The following is a 20,751-nucleotide window of genomic DNA, read 5'->3' as shown; positions in this document are numbered from 1 at the left end:
GGCTGTATATTGAGTTATTTTGAGGGAAGAATACATTTACACTGTTATATAAGCTGCACACAGACTACTTTTCATTGTGTCAAAGTGTCATTTTGTCAGTGTTGTCCCATGAAAAGATATACTTAAATATCTGCAGAAATGTGAGGGGTGTACTCACTTTTGTGATACACTGTATCTGTGTAAAAGTGTTAAAGCAGAATTCCACCAAAAATCCACCATACAGGCTCACAACGGAAAATTATTATTATTATTTCATTTTTTATAATTTCAGTCCTGACCAGGATGAAGTGGAAATAAAACGGACACTGAACAAACGAGTTAATAAACAAACAGTTCTTGTAAAATATTGTGAAATATTGTAGACACTGTTGGCTTTAACATTTCCTGAGATTGGGTGGGTATTACACATACCCAAGACCCACCTGTTTTGAGGAAACCCCCCACCTTGTCTTCTCTAAGCATCCCTAAAGGCGCATTCACACTTTTGCGACTAAAAGCGACTCAGGCCATGCGAACAGCGCTTACCGTGACTTATTGTAGTAAAACAGCGAGTGAGGAATGTGATTAGTGGAGGAACTTATGAGCAGTAATAATGAAGAGAAGTTTAGTGCTCCTGTCTCCTTCTTTTACTACATTAAACCACGTTAAGCTTTATTTTCAACCAGAAGCGTTTTAGACTCTGGGAGAAGCTGATTCTGATTCTCACCGTTTCTCAGAAGCTGGAGCTGTAACACAAGTTTAAAAGTGAAACAGGGAGGAAAATCCTGATAAACACAGATACATGTGGAGCTGTAACCCTGGATCTGATGCAGATTTGTTTTATATTCACACTTTGACGACCTCAACTTGTCCCCACAGCGAGAGTCTAGACAGTAACTGGTGGATTTCTGACGGAATTCCTCTTCAAGTACTGAGATATTAAACCACAGGAAGGCTGGGGAGAGAAACCTCACATGCATCTGGTTAGGATGATGGGAGCAGATCCTTGACATGCTCAAAAGAAGAAACCGTCCGGCTAAAGTTCACATATTTAATCAGGTAACCAGACTGATCTAGCCGGACGTGTGCAGGGTGTGTGTGTGTGTGTGTGTGTGTTTATAACGTACTGCATATGCATGAGCGTCTCTTCCTGTACCATAATAAACCTGCAGCTCTGTGAGCGTGACCTGACGTTTCTGAGGTCGGCTGCACCAACAGGACGTGAACCAGCCCAGGAGTCGTGGACATGTGCATTAAATTATAGTTTAGCAATAGTTTAGGGAAGGCCCCTTGCTGTTTCAGCATGACTGTGCCTGGTTCAATGACCTCGGCCCTACTCAACAGCTCTGGAATGAACCGGAACATCAACTGAGGTTGATTTCAGCGCCCAGTTGTACAACACAAGCGCTGTCATCTTTTAACTGAACCGACACAAATTCCCACAGTCTTGTGAGACGCCTTTTCAGAAGAGCGACTGTCGTTCTAGTTGAATAGATCACGCAGACGTCACTCTATTTTAAATGCATTTGTTTTTGGACGCTCATGGTCAGGTGTCCAAATACTTTAATAATACTAATGATCATTTTCATTAAATGTTATTATTATATTTATTATTATTATTATTATTATTATTATTATCATTATATTTATTATTACAATTATTATTTATTTTTATCATTATATTTATCATAATTATTGTTATTATTATTAATATTAATTATTTTTATCATTATATTTATAATAATAATAATTATTATTGTTATTAATATTTCTTATTATAATTAAATGTATTATTATTATCATTATTACTATTTATTATTATTATTATTACTACTACTATTTATTATTATCATTATTATTATGTTATTATTTATTTTATTAGTATTATTATTATTGTTTTTATTATTATTAGTTTTATTATTATTATTATTATTTATTTCTTATTATTATTATTATTTCATTAGTATTATTTTATTATTATTATTATTATTATTAGTTTTATTATTATCATTATTACTATTTATTATTATTATTATTACTACTACTATTTATTATTATCATTATTATTATGTTATTATTTATTTTATTAGTATTATTATTATTGTTTTTATTATTATTAGTTTTATTATTATTATTATTATTTATTTCTTATTATTATTATTATTTCATTAGTATTATTTTATTATTATTATTAGTTTTATTATTATTATTATTATTATTATTAATTATTATTATTTTATTAGTATTGTTATTATTGGTTTTATTATTAATATTATTATTATTATTATTTTATTATTTTCTTCTTATTATTATTATATTATTGCATTATTATTATTATTATTATATTATTATTATTATATTATTATTATTTTTAGATTATCCCATATAATTAAAATCCTCACCAGGTCACTCTATTTTAAAAGCATTTGCTTTTGGAAGCTCGTGATCAGGTGTCCGAATACTTTTGACCGCATTAATGTACTTACATGCTTACTTCCCTCTTCTGTAGTTTACTGATTGTAATTTATTTTTATTTGCACTTTTGCTGGTACGTTTAGGAAGCAGCTCCTGCTGTTCCAAATGATTCTACATGGACATGGACACAGCTCCGGTCACTTTGGTTCGTTTGGTGTTTAGACTGACCCCTGCTGGACCTGTTGGTGCAACCAGCCACCAGTTTTATTACTTTAATCCATCGCAAAGTTCCCAGATGTTCCACCTACTGAAAGATCACAGAGACATGAAGAATGAACGATGAACATGAGCGCTGATGAAATCCATATATATCTCCTCCCGGGTTCATGTCGGAGTCTGGCGGGTCTGATTAGCGCGCCCTTCCATGCTTCGCTAAAGGGGGGCGAGCTAGCGTGGCAGGAGAGGACGGGACAGTCAGAGCTTCAGTTCACGCCTGTGAAGCATGATGAAGGCTAGCTGAACGTGAGGCCGACGGTCGAGCGGTGACGCGTCAGCGAGGGTTAGTAGTACACAACATGCTTGCGCGGGTTCGGACGCCGCCGCGAGACGGCGAAGCGGCTGGTACATGCATGTGAGCAGGCAGGCAGGCAGGTTAGGCATCGTACCAACAGAAGAAAGCGCAGGAATGTGAAAATAAAGAATGAGCTCGAGAGGGTGCAGGAACACAAAGAGTCAACGTTCGGAGGCGTGAACTTGAGCTTTTTGGTTAATGCTTTGGTTAACACGTGCTTATTTTAAAGGTGCACGTCATGAGCAGACAGGAAGTCCACATCACCGCTTCCTACTTACTTCCATATTGCTGTCTAGCGATCCTGCGCTGGTGCGCCGCCCGCGCTTGCCTGCCCGAGACATGCAATACCACAGATTAGAGACGGGCATCACACCTCGACGAGGAGCTAGTGTTGGTGTGGGGACCGTCCGGGGGCGGACGTGGTGTTGCCGGGGGGCGGTCCGAGGGTCAGAGGGGGGTTGGTGGGTGGGGTGGAATGGTGGACGAGCAGGGTTGCCATGAGGTGGGATTTTATGGTGGATTTATGAATTACATTTGGTTTCATTTGGGCCAAACTGGTTCACTTTACTGTCCGTTTCATCTCAGATTGTATCAGGCATCGAGTTACAGCACCCCTGAACATGTCATTTTAAACCTATAACAATAATATACACTAAATGTACAATCAAAACAAAGCAGTGACTCCAATGACTACACTGGTGTAATCCAGCATACTGGTTTCTGTTATATCTGCATTTCTGTATAGATGGGAAACTCAGTAAAGCACAAAAATGCAGTTATTATTATTATTATTATAATTATTATTATAATTAATGTTATTATTATTATCACTATTATTATTATTTATTATTATTATTATTATGTTATTAGTATTATTATTACTATTATTTATTATTATTATTATTATACGTTATTATTATTATTACTATTATTATTATTAATGTTATTATTATTATTTCTATTATTATAACTATTATTATTATTATTATTATTAATTGTTACTATTATTATTATTATTATTACTATTAATTATTATTGTATTATTATTATTATTACTATTACTATTATTATTATTATTATTACTATTATTATTTATTAATGTTATTATTATTACTATTACTATAATTATTATTATTATTATTACTATTATATTATATGTTATTATTACTATTATTATTATTATTAATTATTACTATTAATTATTATTATTATTATTATATAATTATAATGATATTATTATTTTAATTATCATTATGTTGTTATAAATATATTTTACTTATAATAATTATTAATAATTAGTATTATGATATTATTTCTTATTATAATTATTATATTATTATCATTAATATTTCATTTTTTGTTAGATTAACATTATATTATTATTATTATTATTATTATTATTGTTCTAATTATTATTATTTTAAAGAATATCCCATATAATTACAATCAGGAGTTTCTAGACTTTATATTTGATATATTTTTGAGTTCAGAGGTTCTATATAAAAGATGCGCTGGTGTAGACGGATCAAATATTCATGTTTGTGAAAGACTCTCAGACTGCAGCTCCAGTGATCAGACCAGTGCTGGTATAAGAGCCGGTCAGCGACGGGTCACTGTGGGCTGCGCTGTGTGAACACACACACAGCTGGCACACACCTGGCAGAGGTGAACACATAACCCAAAGCTGGGGGGGGTGAGACGATGCTTTGTGTACACTTATAACTGAGTACCACTCATGCCACACGCTGCATAATAAAGCTTTAAATGAGGGGTCAGGCAGGGTGAACGAGGAACACGGGTGGACACGAGTGGACACACAACACTTCAGATGTAAATGTTAGTATCTATTCAGGTTTAAATCAATAAACAACACAAATGACCTCCTGTTTCATTTCATGGATTTCATTCCATCACTGCTGATGGCCAGCTGACCGCAGAACTGACCAAGATCAAACTGTCACGCCACTCTGAGGTGCTTTTATTTTGGCTTAATGATGGAATGTGAAATTTATCTGAATGGAAATTAGTTTGTTCCACAGAGCCGAGTTCCAAATCACCTCGAGTGCCTTCGATCTGATCTGGTCAGACGTTACGGTCAGTTAGATTCGGTTTACTGATGCATGAGACTGATGATTCAGCATTAACATCATAAACAGCACATTAAATTACATTTAAATTACAATTAAAATACAGAATATGAGACGTTAAAGCAAAAGTGTATACAGGATACAGCAGTGTCTGTTTATATACACATTTAACCAGTTTCACCTAGTCATTAACCAGTAATCTAGTCCTAATATAGTTAATCACCCAGTTAAAACTACCTTTCATTAATACTGGTACTACTGGAACCCCAGCATCTAGATCTGCAGCATGACCCCACACTCACCTGTTTCAGACAGGTCCTGGAGCGAGCTACTGAGGGCGCTCCTCTTCAGCCCCTCCCCCATGGCGTAGGTGTCGTCCAGGCTGGCGCGGCTCATGGTGCCGTTGCCCGCCTCCTTCTTCAGTCCCGACATGCTCTGGGACATGCTGGGTCTCACCACGCCCTTCTGCTTCTCCAGCTCGGCTGTGGACGTGACAGAAAACAAATACCAGCACAATTAAACGTGTGATCACGTCCATTTTATCAGCCGTCATTCTAATCGTGCTGCAGGATGGGACACAGTCAGTGCGTGTATACAATCAAAAACAGAGCCCTGACCTCGACCCTACTAAACACATGTGTGATGAATCGGAATGCTGATTGTGAGTCAGGCCTTCCTGGCTAGCCTTGAACTAAATGGGCACAAATTCCTACTGTTATAGCGGCAAACTTTACATTAACGCACATGGTTTTGGAATGAGACGCTCAATGAGTTCTTGTGTAGCCTATATAATAAAAAATATATACCATAATAAATAATAATAAAATATCATTATACTGTATACCATAATAAATAGTAATAAAAAAAATAATTATATACAATAATAAATAATAATAATAATAATAAATAATTATATACAATAACAAATAATAATAAAAACAATGATATACCATAAAAAATAATAATGATATACAATAACAAATAATAAAAAACAAATACCATAATAAATAATAATAATAAATAATTATATACAATAACAAATAATAATAAACAATTATTATATACTACAATAAATAATAATAATAAATAATTATATACAATAACAAATAATAAAAAATAATTCTATACAATAACAAATAATAATAAACAATTATTATATACCATAATAAGTAATAATAAAAATAATTATATACAATACCAAATAATAAAAAATAATTATATACCACAATAAATAATAATAATAAATAATTATATACCATCACAAATAATAAAAAATAATTATATGCAATAACAAATAATATATATATATATATACCATAACAAATAATATATATATATATATACCATAACAAATAATTAAAAAAAATAATATTTAAAAGCAATAATTTCCTTGGAATATGTTATTCTGCTCTGTCAATGTTTCTTTTTAATAATCTAATTTTCTTTATTATTACTGTGAAATAAAAGCAGAATCAGAATCAGAATCAGATGTTCAGTTTCAGGATTAGAATCTATAAATGAACTGCAGGTGGCGCTACAGTCAAGTAAATCATCAACCTGGACTCGATCGTAGTAGAGTTCCTACCATGTGACCAAGGGACTCACTTCTACACTACATAGGTCCATTATTCCTAACCATTGTGTCCTATAGATCCTATACACTCCCATATACATGATATGGTCACAAATATTTGGACACCCGACCATCACATTTAAAAAACAAACAGTATTAAAACAGAGTGACCTCTATGTGACCTTTAAGCTCGAATAACCACCGCTCTTCTGAAAAGGATATTCACAAGACTGTTTATAAGAAGTATATCTATTGGAATTTATGCCCATTTGTATGGCTGGGCACTGATGTTGGTCAAGAAAGCCTCGGTTGGTTTTCCGGTTCATTCCAGAGCTGTGGAGTGGGACTGAGGCTTTTCTTCTTTAGAGATGTGCAGCCGGTGACTTTTGGCCCCTGTTGTACTTTATACCTGCATGCTAAACAATAAGTTCCACCCACATGCACGTGTGTTTGTGTGTGTGTGTGTGTGTGTGTGTGTAAAAGACAAACAAAGGCGGCTTACACTCTATCCGGTACTTCTCCATTTCCTGGACCTCAGCGATGGATTCCCGCAGGTCGTCTGTGAACTTCTTGCGATCCTGAGGGTTTGGGGCGTTAAAGATGATGAGGACCTTGATGTCGGCGCCCGGGATGGCTGACGTGAGCCGTATACCGTTGGGATAATCTAAACAGAACGGAGCATCTTGGTTTTTGAGCATAAAAAAATAACACCCCTACAAATCTACAAACCCCCCTTATTCCAACCATCTAAAATAGAAGCACTGAAGGTTACAGGACCAAAATTATTCACGTTTACTAACAGCAGCACCGTATTGTTTACTGTGTTAGCTTTAGCATCTAAACCCATACAAATCAAACCAATAAAACAGTGGTTTCACTTTAACACCTCTAAACACACAGTACCTTATCTAACACATCTAACATTCCACAAATCACAGAAAAAGAAGTGAAGGAGAATAAATAAATAAAATAAAGAAATAAAAGAGAAAATAAATAAGAAAAATAAATTAAAGAAATAAATGAGAAAAAATAAAGAAATGAAATAGAAAACAAAATTACGAAATAAACAGGAAAATAAAATAAAAAATAAATAAGAAAAATAAAATAAAGAAATGAATGAGAAAAAAGAGAAAATAAAATAAAGAAATTAAGGAGAAAAACTTAAGAAATAAATAAAATAAAGAAATAAATGATAAAATAAAATAAAGAAATGAAAGAGAAATTAAAATAAAGAAATAAATGAGAAAATAAAATAAAGAAATAAAAAATAAAATAAAGAAATAAAAAATTAAGTAAAGAAATGAAGGAGAAAATAAAGAGACGTGTTGGAGATCAGATCAGACAAACTCGACTCACGCTGGTTCTCGAACAGCAGAACCTGCATCCCACACAGAGAGAACGACTGTCTGAGGCTGTACGTCACCGAGTTCTTCTTCTTCTGGAAAATTTTGGTGACCTGCAAAACAAAAGAGGAGAAACGACGTGTGAGTACAGACCTGTAACAGAGGATGTGTAGCTAAACAAATAAAATCACTGGATCCTGTCAAACTAAAATAATAATATCATAAAATGAACTGGTGGTGGGTAGCAAGAAGGTCCTGGGTTCGATTCCCAAAGCATGTCCAAAAATGTGTTTAAACGTTCTCACCACCAGCAGATCGTTGAAGAGGAAAATCTCCCGCTGGTGTAAACCCAACTTCTGTAGCTTATTGGGGTCGGGAACTTCAAACAGCCGACAATAACAAACCAGCCGCCGGTGGGGTAGAGATAAGACCTACACACACACACACACACACACACAGATTATTAAAAATCTATTGTTTTTTACCTAAACATAAAGAACTCAACAATAAATGAAATCTCTGCTGGCTGATCGATGGCGCTGCACAATGAGACGGGGGATAACGGAGGTCGATGTGCGACTCTCTGTGCACGATACGGATCTCTACATGAGATCTGGTGCAGGTGAAAAGAAGCGGAGGGGTGTGTGCTCCGACACCTATTCATTTTTTTTTTTATATTAACCATGACACACATAATGTGGACGCTTGAAGAGAGAAAAGGACTTACACATCCCAAACCATGATGAAGAGACCCCATCTGAAACGGCAAGATTACAGAAAATGAGTAAAACAGTAAAATCACAAACATCAAAGACAAAGTACTGACTGCAGGGGTGCTAATACTTCTGGTGTCATTTCTAACACTGTAGTGTGATTAAACTGATGACCTGTTTACCCATATTGACCAGTGGGGTATTAGTTCTGGAGCAGTGTGGTCCAAACCAGTACTGAATGTACATAAAACCAATGAGACTTACTGGTTTCTTCCCCACGATGAGCTTCTCCACCTTCTGAACCTGAGAAACGTGATCTTCGTTGGTCTTCAGCTCCTTCTGTTGAATGCGCTCGTAAATGCCAATCAGCATCTCACGAGGAATGTCCTCACCATCGTCCACCCCTAATGATTAAACACACACACACACACACAGATTAAACCCACCGCTTCTTTTCACCTGCACCAAACGGGTTCATATAAAGATCCCTATCACGCACTGATCTCCGTTATCCCCCGTCTCTGTGCAGTACCATCAACCAGCCAGTAGAGGTCGTAACTGCAGGACTTATGAGGAACATTTGACAATCCCCCCTCGAATTGAACCATGTGAGTGCCCCAATTTCATAATTAGCTCTTGTTTATTTATCTTCCATTATTTAAAGTGAAAAATATGCACGAACGCTGGTTTTTAAAGACGGGGGCACTTACTTTTTCACAACACTGTATCTTATAATCAGCTGGATTTCTATAATAATAATAATAATAATAATATAATAAATAATAATAATAATAATAATAATAAATGCATATTAATGAAGAAACCCGAGTGGTTTACTGGTGGAAGCGTATCCTGTAGCTCACCTCTGAGGTTCTTCACGAAGTCCTCCAGCTTCATCTTGCGCTCGGGTTTGACGTTGGGACTGTACATGTCCGTGTTTAGGAGGATGATGGCGAAAGCCAGGATGAAGATGGTGTCGGGGTTGCGGAACTGGCGCACCACCCCTGGGTTACAGATGCAGTAGCGCTGGCTGATGGGGAAAAAAAATTGTCTGTGATTTCTAAATATATTAAAAAACGCTATTTTTTTTAATAAAAACCACGTGTCATTTAGAATTTTTTTAACTGAAACGCCCCTTCAGACACACCAGTCGTCTCCTACAATGGTCAGTAAGATGCTCTGAGATATTGATTAGGTTTGGATGATTAAGCTTCATGTCCGTTACGTTCATTACGGCTCCGTTTCGTAGACTCACCTGAAAGCCTCGATGAGGCGCTCGACCTTCTGGGCCTCGCCCTGCACCCTGATGTGCGCCTGGAACTTCCTGAGCGCTTCGTCCAGCTCCGTCCCTGAGAAGTCCATCTCGTCCACCACACAGCTGAAAGAACACAAAACGGACAGAATAATATGATTGTAAAATACACTAGATGGACAAAAGTATTGGGACGCCCCTTCTAATAGTTGAATTCATGTGTTTCAGTCACATTAATTGCTAACAGGTGCTATTAATCAATTCTGTAGGTAATGTCATGCTTCAGACTTTGCAGAAACAGCTTAGGGAAGGCCCTTTCCTGTTCCAGCCTGAAGAAAAGCTCAATTTAATGAAACTCCAGTGTCCTACATGGAGCTCTGACCTTAGCCCCACTCAGCAGCTCTGGGATGAACCGGAACACCAGCCATCTTTTGACTGAATGGGCACAAATTCCCACACACAGACGTACTTCAAAGAGAAGAGCGTCTGTCGTTCTAGCTGAAGTTTAGTACAGTCTGTTTTTGAAACGGGACAACAGGCTCATGATCGGGTGTCCGAATACTTTTGGAAATACATAGTGTACTAAAAACACCCTGGACTGCACAAAGAACCCTTAATGGCTCCAGTAAGGAGACTAAGCAGCGTCTGGAGCAGATCTGGCATGATGCCGAGGTCTGCCAGGTAGCCTAATTGGCGTGTTAGTGTTGGCATTCACGTTGTAGAGGCTGGACGGACAAGCGGTCAGTAACTTTCACCTGATTTGTTAGACGTAGAGCGTTTTTTACCTTATTACTGACTTGCATGTTATGCACACAGGGTTTATGTTTACGTTTTGAATTGGCAGGTGTAGCCAAGCGGTTAAGATACTGGACTTGTAATCAAAAGGTCGCTAGTTCAAGCCCCACCACTGCCAGGTTGCCACTGTTGGGCCCTTGGGCAAGGCCCTTAACCCTCAATGATTTTGCCAGTTTGATTAAATAAACCCAAAACTACAGGCGTCAATATTTATCTAGTATTTAGCGCTCATGAGAACCGGTCAGAACGGTCGGACTTCCTGTCCGGCGAGTGTGTGAAATCTGAGCGGCGTGGCAATCTTACGAACAGCTGCCAGCCGAGGAGACGGATCGGTTCCCGGAACGAGCGGCGCTTAATTAACCACGCTGCGTCAGATTTGATGAGAGGAGGTCTGTCCGGACACGCCGTCGTGCTCAGGGGACGCGGTGAGGAGCGGTACTGCAGACGTCACGCTAATTAATATCTGAAAACATGCCGCAGTTAGGCCGAACCAAGCGTGGGAATGAAAACAATGTGAAAGGGACGGTGTTGCCTGGCGGTTAAGGTACTGGACTAGTAACCAGAAGGTTGCAGGTTCACGCCCCACCACTGCCAGGCCCTTAACCCTCAGTTGCTGTATGCCGTCACAGTGAGTCGCTTTGGATAAAGGCGTCTGCTAAATGCCGCAAATGTAGATTCATTCATTCGTCATCTGTTTTACCACCACTGTATCATGGTCAGGGTCTCGGTGGGTCTGAATCACTCGCTGAAATCCAAGAAACACCCCAGACAGGTCGCCAGTCCATCACACACACCCGGATGGGGAGAACATGCATACTACACACAGAAATACATAAATAAACGCACAGAAAGATGAACAGAAGATAAAACATACTCACTCCAGAACATCTCTGTTAAACTGTTTCTGCCGGTTCCCCAGAAACTCGCCGATCATCTGCCGACTCAGACCCTTCCTCTGAAGCAGGAAGTGAGCCACGCCCACCGGTGTGTCCGGCACGAACCCCCTCTCGGTCAGGTACTGGATGCCTTTCTCGGGCTTTCTGAAAGCGAATCAGAAACGTGCAGGTTCGATTATTAGTGTAAGTACGATTATGATCATTATTTAAACACACTGTATTTACCACGCTGAGAAAAAACTCTTGAATGGGCACAAATTCCCACAGACACACTCCAAAGTCTCGTAGAAAGGTTTCCCAGAAGAATGCTTGTTTAAGCTGTTATGGAAAGTGGAAGTTATTCATTCATTCACTGTCTGTTTCATTAGCGCTTTATCCTGGTCAGGGTCGCGGTGGGTGCACCCCGGACAGATCGCCAGTCCATCACAGCACACACACACACACACAAAGACCAATTCTGTATCTCCATTTAACCTGACTGCATGTCTTTGTACTGTGGGAGGAAACCTACACAGACACAGGGAGAACATGCGAAACTCCACACTGTGGCACGATACATGGCACAGTCGCCGCCCAGCAAGAAGGTCTTGAGTTCGATGCCCAGGTGGAGCAATATAAATAAATGCTCTTGGTTTTGGAAAGGGATGCTCAGCAAGCGTATGGTCAGGTGTCCCAATACTTTTGTCCACATAGTGCAGCTTTTATTTCTTAGACAAGAAATATTAGTGTACATTAAAAAGTTATCGGGTGGCACAGTGGCTCGGTGGGTAGCACCGTCGCCTCACAGCAAGAAGGTCCTGGGTTCGATCCCCAGGCGGGGCGGTCCGGGTCCTTTCTGTCTGGAGTTTGCATGTTCTCCCCGTGTCTGCGTGGGTTTCCACAGTCCAAAAACATGCAGTCAGGTTAATTGGAGACACTGAATTGCCCTATAGGTGAATGTGTGTGTGTCCTGCGATGGACTGGCGCCCCGTCCAGGGTGTTACTGTGTGCCTTGCGCCCATTGAAAAGCTGGGATAGGCTCCAGCACCCCCCCCCAAACCCTCCCCGGTGTTATTTCTGATCTGTATTGAACAGGAAGCTGAGGTTGGAATATTACCCGAGTATCCTCAGACTGTTCCAGTTCCAGATGTGAATTCCTCAGATTTCTCTAAAGTAAAGTGTTGTACAGATGCAGAACGTAATCGAACGCTTCTGTGGACCTCAAACGAGCAGAGACGTTCCAGTGAACGCGTCTGTTCCCCGAGCAGGTGGGCGCGGTCACTGCTGTGGTGTTTTGTATGCGGCCGGTTGTCCGGAGAAAATAAATCGACAGATATTTAAACGACCGAGGTTACAGGACGTTCTGAGAGTTCCAGATCAAAACTCTCCTCTTGCTGGTGGATTTTAAAGAGATCTCTTCTAATGGACCATCATGCACCGGGACGTCCTGCCAGGATGATGGAAGGGCACTCGGGTGGCACCGGGCACAATGTTCCAGCCCCATCAGATTACTAGTCCAGAACCTTAACTGCCCTATTTCTGATTTAAGTATTTCTGATATTACAAAAACAATCTGAGCCTCATAAACTTCATATCAAGGACTGTCGCAGCCTAGTAGGTAGAGCTTTGGGCTGTCAGTCGGAAGATGTTGGGCCCTTAAGCAGGGCCCTTAACCCTCTCAGTACCATGGCTGACCCAAGCATCCAAACGAGCTGGGATAGGTCGAAGAGAAACTTAAACGTACTGTACATGTGCATCACGTGCACTTTGGTTTAAACGCACACTAAATACATGTGAATGCGCTGGTGCTTTAGTTTCCTTTATACACATGATTTATTACACCTGTTAGCGGCCGCTGTAAACAGAAGAACTTGTTGGTACGTACTTGTTGAAGAGGTTGAGGCCGATGCGGTAGTGGCGTTTGCGGATGACGTCGTTGCTGAACGCCGGCGAGTCCCAGCTGTTGCGCGTCTCTTTGTGGTAGGTCTGTTTGCTGAGCGTCTGCTCCCGCGCGCTGTCCCGCGACGACTCCGAGCTGCAGTTGATGGTGTCGGTGGAGTTGGTGGTGCTGTTCACGCTGTCATTGTCGCCGTCGGAGAAGTCCGACTCCGACCTGCTCTGCCGGTTCCCGTTGATCACCAGGTGACTCTCGAGCTGCCGGTGCCGGTGCCTGACCGGGTCCTCGTCCCGGGACAGGGAGGCCACTCTGGGGGGTAGACCGCACGCTACGTGTTTGGGGCTGGCCTGAGGTCCGGCCGCGGTGCGCTCGTGAGCGTCCTGCGTCTTGACCGAGCCGATTTCGGAGCGGTCGCTGGCGTCGAGCGAGCTGTCGCTGGGCGGTTCGATGGTCAGCAGCGGGAGGTGGTCGACACGAAGCCTCGTCTCCTGAGCGTCCAGCGACGGGGTGCTTCGGCAGCTGGCGTCTGCGTCCTCCTTGGCGTTCATGGACCAGTATTCCTGCCGGTCCGACTGGCCGGCGCTCGACGGCACGTCCGATGCCTGCGCCAGCTTGACGGACGAGCAGAGGTCCTCCTCGTCGATGAAGAGGGTCACGTCGCTGTAGGAAGCCATCATGTCGTCCAGCTTGTGCTGGTCAGAACCGTTCGCCGGCTTCACCTGAAGAGGCAGGTAGTCTCGGGCTTCCTTGACCAGCTGGTGCCGGTCCTCCTCCTCATGCAGGCTGCAGCAGCTCAGGGCGTCGTCGATGGACTCTGCCAGCGATTTCACCTGCCTGGAGAAGGTGTCCTCCAGCTCCGTGATCGTGTCGTTCAGATTGTTCGGCGCCGAGGGCGGAGCCACGTGCGCCGGAAGCACATCCTCGCGTTCCGTCAGCGCCACCGAATCCTCTTCGGTCAGAGACAGCTGCTTGGCATCGAAAAACGAGCCGGGGACTTTGTCGGGCGTCTCTAAAGAAAACTGCATGCGCATGTTGGACAGGAAGATGCGCCGCGACATGCGGTTCTCCGACATGGAGCTTCTGAGGCGCTCGAAGTTCTTGTTCATCTGGTACTGCCGGAACGCCGTCTGAATGGTGCGGGCCGCATGCCGGCTAATAAACCTCCCGCCGTACTTCCTCTCTAGCATCTCCACCTGAGTGATAATAATAATAATAATTAATAAAACATGGATCATGTGACCACAGGAGACGCATCACGGTTAATACGGCACAAAAGTCCATACCTGCTTGTCCTGGAGGTCGGTGGAGAGCTCATAGCCCTCGGACAGCGAGCGCGACCGCTTGATGGCCTCCTCCTCGGCTTGCTTGCGCAGAATGGACTGGGAGTGCTGGAGCTTCGGCCTGCGCGGGCGCTGCGGACCGGACTGGGCGCTCTGCCCGTACCCTAGGCCATCGAAATGGTCCTGGCTGACGGAGGAGCTGTGGGTCAGGGCGCCGTAGCCTCTGCCGCGGTCCAGCGACGGCTCACTGCTCTGAACTTCCCCCTCCACACTGTCGAAGAGAGACGACCGACCATTAAACAAACAAACAGTGTACAGAATCACAATCAGACGGGCGTGTCCCATCATCAGTGATTTCACAAGGGTAATTTAGAGAAATCGGAAGAGTAACATAAATGAAAACCGTCCACACGGGGGGTTTGAGGAGGCACGACGGAAAAGCAATAATTAATAACAATAATAATAATAATAAAATAATAAAGATAAATTATTAAAAATAAAAAAATTATAATTCTTATAATTATAAAAATAATGGTAATAATAATAATAAAATATTTAAAAATTAATAAAATATTAATAATAATATTAGTAATAATAAAATAACAAATAATAAATAAGAAAATAAATAAGAACAATAATACAGTTAATTATTAACAATAATTAATAACAATAATAATAATTATTATAATAATAATAATTATTAGATATAATAATAATGATAATTATTATTATTGTGATAAATTTAATAATAACAATAATTAAAATTGCATAAATAATAATAAAGTAATAATGATAAATAATTAAAAATAAATAAAAATTATTATTACATGATAGAAATATTCATGATAACAATAATAATAAAATATTAATAATAATATTACCAATAAATATAAAATATTAATAGTATAATAATAATAATAATATTAATAGTATAATAATAATAATAATAATAATAATAATAATGATAGTAATAATAATAATAATAATAATAATAATGATGATGATAATAATGATAACAATAATAATAATAATAATTATGTGGGCCAGTGGTAGCTCAGTGGTTAAGGTACTGGACTAGTAAAGAGAAGGTTGCCGGTTCAAGCCCCGCCACCACCAAGTTGCCACTGTTGGGTCCCTGAGCAAGGCCCCTAACCCTCAATTGCTCAATGTGTAAGTCGCTTTGGATAAAAGCGTCTGCTAAATGCTAAAAATGTAAATGTAATAATAATAATAATAATGATGATAACAATGGTAAAATGATAATAATAATAATAATAATAATAACATAAACAACAACAACAAAACAACAACAATAATAATAATAATAATAATAATAATAATACTATAATAATAATAATAATAATACTATAATAATAATAATAACAATAATAATAACAAAACAACAACAACAACAAAAAACAATAATAACAATAATACTTTAACAACAACAACAATAATAATAATAATAATAACAATACTATCATAATAATAATAATAATACAGTTCCAGTCCAAATTCCAAACCCATAAACACAAGAACACGTGAACTGGAGTGTAAATATTCAGAGCAGCCGAGGTGACAGGACACACCGAGCAGAACCACCAGCTCAGCCCCGACACGCTCATGACCTGAACCAAAACCCCGTTATTTATCACAGGAAGGTAAAACCGTACTCACTCGTACCCGCTGCCCACCCGCCGCCTTCCAAAGAAAGGACTCGCGCTCCCGAAGAACTCACAACTCTTCCTCCAGATCTTATCAGCCATCACCAAACAACCAGAGCGAAGAACACAGATCAAAGTGCAGCGCTGATGAAAGAGCAGTGTGGACCAATCAGCACCCGCTACGTCACGTCATAGCCAGCGCACGAAGGTCAACAAGCATGTGAACACACACCGTCCAGAGGAACACACACCACTATCCAGAGGAACACACACCACCGTCCAGAGGAACACACACCGTCCAGAGGAACACACACCATCCAGAGGAACTCGCAGTGAACACACACCGTCCAGAGGAACACACCACCGTCCAGAGGAACTCGCAGTGAACACACACCATCCAGAGGAACACACCACTGTCCAGAGGAACTCGCTCTGAATCAACAAACACACACCATCCAGAGAAACACACACCGTCCAGAGGAACACACACCACCATCCAGAGGAACACACACCACACCACCGTCCAGAGGAACACACACCACCGTCCAGAGGAACTCGCAGTGAACACACACCGTCCAGAGGAACACACACCAGCCAGAGGAACTCGCTCTGAACCGCCAAACACACACCGTCCAGAGGAACACACACTGTCCAGAGGAACTCGCTCTGAACCGCCAAACACACACCGTCCAGAGGAACACACACCGTTCAGAGGAACTCGCTCCAGTTCAACAAGGAACTTTCACTTTGAAACAGGAGACGCTTCCTCTTCAGCGGTTCCCAAACTGCCGCTGCTCCTGACCAGTGAAGTTCACCTGAACTTCATTTACATTTACACACAGAACCAGGACATCAGGACCCCTGTAATCTGCTGTCAAAACAGCTCTGACCCACCGAGACCTGGATCTGGTATCTGGTACCAGGATGTTACCAGCAGCTCCTACAGTGCATCCTCATTCATCCCATCAGCCACCTGGAGTCTAAGCACCACCCACACTTAAATACACACACACACCCACACACACAGCAGTGAAGTCTCATACACACGTCTCCATGTACTGCTCAGTGCTCAGTGCTACCCACCATCGCCGTGTGTCGTTCCCGCTGCGCCGCTGAGGTGAACACGCACACATTCACACGTCTTACATAACAGCTCTCGTCTCCACCGCCATCTGCCACGCCGAACCACCACAGACCTCAGAAATCTCAGCCAGCACGCTGAGACCATCCTGCAGCCGTACAATAATCTTATAGCACAACACCGCGTGTATGTTTGAGGTTCTGAGCTTTACTGTGACGACTGGAGGAGGATTAGAATAAACAAACCCCGTCGTTCTGCTGTATAGAGGAGAATAAAATACTATAACTGAGGGGGAACGTCAACCGTGTCACAAACCAAACCTCAACCTTCACAACCTCATGATGATCATCATCTGATAAACCAAAAAATAATAATAAATAAATAATAACAAAAGTATCAGACCTTATTAGTCTGGGAAAAAAGAAACCCTGTGTTAAATAATAATAATAATAATAATAATAATAATAATAATAAAATAATAAAGTAGTAATAATAATAATAATAATAAAGTAATAATAATAATAATAATACAGTAATAATAATAATAATAGTAATAATAATAATAATAATAATAATACAGTAATAATAATGATGATTAATAATAATAATAATAATAAAGTAATAATAGTAATAATAATAATAATAATAATAATAATAATAAAGTAATAATAATAATAGTAATAATAATACAGTAATAATAATAATGATTAATAATAATAATAATAATATTACAGTAAAAATAGTAATAATACAGTAATAATAATAATAATAATAATAATAATAATAATAATTTAATAATAATAATAATAATAATACAGCAATAAAAATAATAATGTAATAATAATAAAAAGTAATACCAATAAGTAATAATATTAAAAAATTCTATTAATATTATTATTATAAATATAATAATAATAATGATAAATAATTAAAATATAATGATAAAAATAATAATGCTAATAATAAAATAATAATAATAATACATAATATCAATAATTATATCATATCATTATTAATATTATTATTATTATTAATGCTAATAATAGTAATAATAAAAGAATAATAATAATAGTTATAACAATAATAATAAAAATATTAATAATAATAAAATGTTAACAATTAATAATAATAATAATAATCATAATAATAATCATAATAATAATAATAACAACAACAACACATCTGTACGCAGATGCCTGACCGGCTGGCAGAGGTTCAAACCCTGGATCCCAGCAGTAGCGAGCTAGCACAACAATTTTGCGTCACCTGAACCCACACCCACAGGATTATGTTTCACAAAACAATAAACTAAAATCAGGAGTTAAAATATTAAAATAGGTTTATTGTCTCAGTGCTCTTGTAAAGGCGAGTGTACAGGGAGCTTTACACGGCTAGAATACATGACAGAACCAGCATTCATAAACCTTCCATATCAGACACATAACCTGAGGTAAAGAGCACAACACCTGGACCCCTGAGCAACAGGAAAAGTCACAGAAATCAGCAATGAAGAGGATTTTCACAAGAGCAAGATCAAAAGAGCTTTGTGGGGTCAGGCACTGACGCCGGACAAAACAACCAGACTGATAGTTGTTCCAATTCATCCCAAGGGTTGTGGTCAGGCTAGAGAGTACCACGCCTCCATGGACCCCCTTTTTTGTGCAACAGCAAAGACCGCCAGCAAACCGCCTGATCTGAAAGAAACGTGCGGTTTATATTAAAAGCCGTTAGAAGAAACACCCAGTAACCGGTCATTTACTTTAGCTGGTCACCTCGTGAGCGGGTCTGGTAATACTTAACTCTCACAGTCGAGCTCAAGCGGCTATAATTTCAACGCCAAGACAAAGAATGATTAACATGATCGGAATGTCAGAGGAGCACATGTTCGCTCCTACAGCACGAGGCCGGCGGGGAGGAGGGGTTTAGTTTTCGTTTGGGCAGCGTGGAGGTGGAAGGCCGAGGTGCCGCTCTCGGACGCCGGGCTTCCTGACGGGACGGAGGGAGGAAGCACGGGCCTGTCAGCTGCCCGTGATTTGCTACAGGGGCCGGGACGCGGTTCATCCAGCTGGGCGCTCGGTTCAACATTCCTTCCCCCAAACGCTCCCCGGGGCACCTTACACACGAAACTCAGGGTTAATATGTTCCAATCCGGCGCGGGTCTGGAAAACGTCCCGGCGCTGCCAGTTAGGTGAGTAAGCAGGGACGGAGGGTGAGAGGAGGGGGAAGTTTTGGGAATCTGAATTGTAAATTGTGAGAGAAATATGTGAGTGTGCGTCCACATTAGCTCAGATCTGTCTGCACTCTCGCCCGAGTGCTTCACCACATGTTACTGGATGGATGGAAAATACAGAACTGCAGGAGGTGTGATGCTCCAAAGGAAAGCTCACCACGTATCAGCTTACATGTTTGTGTGGCCTTATTTACAGTGACGACATTTAGTGGACACTTTTATCTGCAATTGAGGATAAGGGCCTTGCTCAAGGGCCCCAAGAGTGGAAACCTGGTGGTGGTGAGGCTGAGGCTTGAACCAGCGACCTTTTGATTATTAGTCCAGTATCTTACAATACAATTAAATACAATTAGAGGGTTAAGGGCCTTGCTCAAGGGTCCAACAGTGACAACTTGGTGGTCAACTGGTTGCTACTCTGGTACCTTAACCACTGAGCTACTGGTGTCCCAAAAGCTCCACATTTGATGCATTTATTAGACGCTTTTATCCAAAAGGACAACTTAAGCAACTGAGGGTTAAGGGCCTTGCTCAGGGGCCCAACAGCAGGAACCTGGCAGAAGCAGGGATTGAACCGGCAACCTTCTGACTTCAAGCCATGAGCTACCACCGCTAATTAACAGCCTAAAGGCCTGAAACTCCAGAGCTCTTTTGGGGCGAATGAATTCTGTATGACTGCTTGGGCTGGCCAGGATCCAGTGAGGACGCAGTGCCAGGTCTGGGCTGAGAGGAATGTCCAGTGAAGTTTACTATCTGGACGCCCTGTCCGACGTCCACTAGCTCCTTGTGACCCTACTTTGAGTAAATAATGAGGTATCTGGCAACCCTACCAACCCCCGGTGGTAAAAAAAAAAAAAAAAAGTCCCCCCATAAGTCCTGAACTCCAGTTCTCCAGACGTAATGTAGCGAGGACATGATTCAGCGCCCGGACGCGCTAACAGTACGTTACTTCTTTCCAAAACAAGCGTGACCAGCCTGCATGAGCCAGCGGCGTAACTC

General features: G+C 40.3%; 1 protein-coding gene across 5 annotated transcripts in view; it reads right to left on the bottom strand.

The window, feature by feature from the left end:
- LOC134333736 (IQ motif and SEC7 domain-containing protein 1-like) overlaps nucleotides 1-20,751 on the bottom strand; it is a 61,967-nt gene that overhangs the window by 4,888 nt on the left and 36,328 nt on the right. For 3 of the 5 annotated variants that reach the window (XM_063015873.1, XM_063015876.1, XM_063015874.1), the window contains 12 exons: nucleotides 14,784-15,051; nucleotides 13,489-14,693; nucleotides 11,607-11,768; nucleotides 9,937-10,059; nucleotides 9,545-9,711; nucleotides 8,946-9,085; nucleotides 8,696-8,725; nucleotides 8,274-8,399; nucleotides 7,982-8,081; nucleotides 7,128-7,289; nucleotides 5,355-5,534; nucleotides 3,244-3,293 (listed from right to left, as the gene is read on the bottom strand). In XM_063015873.1, coding sequence (XP_062871943.1) covers nucleotides 3,244-3,293; nucleotides 5,355-5,534; nucleotides 7,128-7,289; nucleotides 7,982-8,081; nucleotides 8,274-8,399; nucleotides 8,696-8,725; nucleotides 8,946-9,085; nucleotides 9,545-9,711; nucleotides 9,937-10,059; nucleotides 11,607-11,768; nucleotides 13,489-14,693; nucleotides 14,784-15,051 — 2,713 coding nt within the window. Of the gene's footprint in view, nucleotides 1-3,243; nucleotides 3,294-5,354; nucleotides 5,535-7,127; nucleotides 7,290-7,981; nucleotides 8,082-8,273; nucleotides 8,400-8,695; nucleotides 8,726-8,945; nucleotides 9,086-9,544; nucleotides 9,712-9,936; nucleotides 10,060-11,606; nucleotides 11,769-13,488; nucleotides 14,694-14,783; nucleotides 15,052-16,457; nucleotides 16,547-20,751 lie in introns of those variants that run through there. The other 2 variants (XM_063015877.1, XM_063015875.1) reach the window with 2 other exon arrangements.

The sequence above is a fragment of the Trichomycterus rosablanca genome, chromosome 19 (assembly GCF_030014385.1).
Source record: "Trichomycterus rosablanca isolate fTriRos1 chromosome 19, fTriRos1.hap1, whole genome shotgun sequence".
Classification (NCBI taxonomy): domain Eukaryota; kingdom Metazoa; phylum Chordata; class Actinopteri; order Siluriformes; family Trichomycteridae; genus Trichomycterus; species Trichomycterus rosablanca.
The sequence above is the reverse complement of the archived record's forward strand: the minus strand, read 5'-3'. Positions and strand labels throughout refer to the sequence as shown.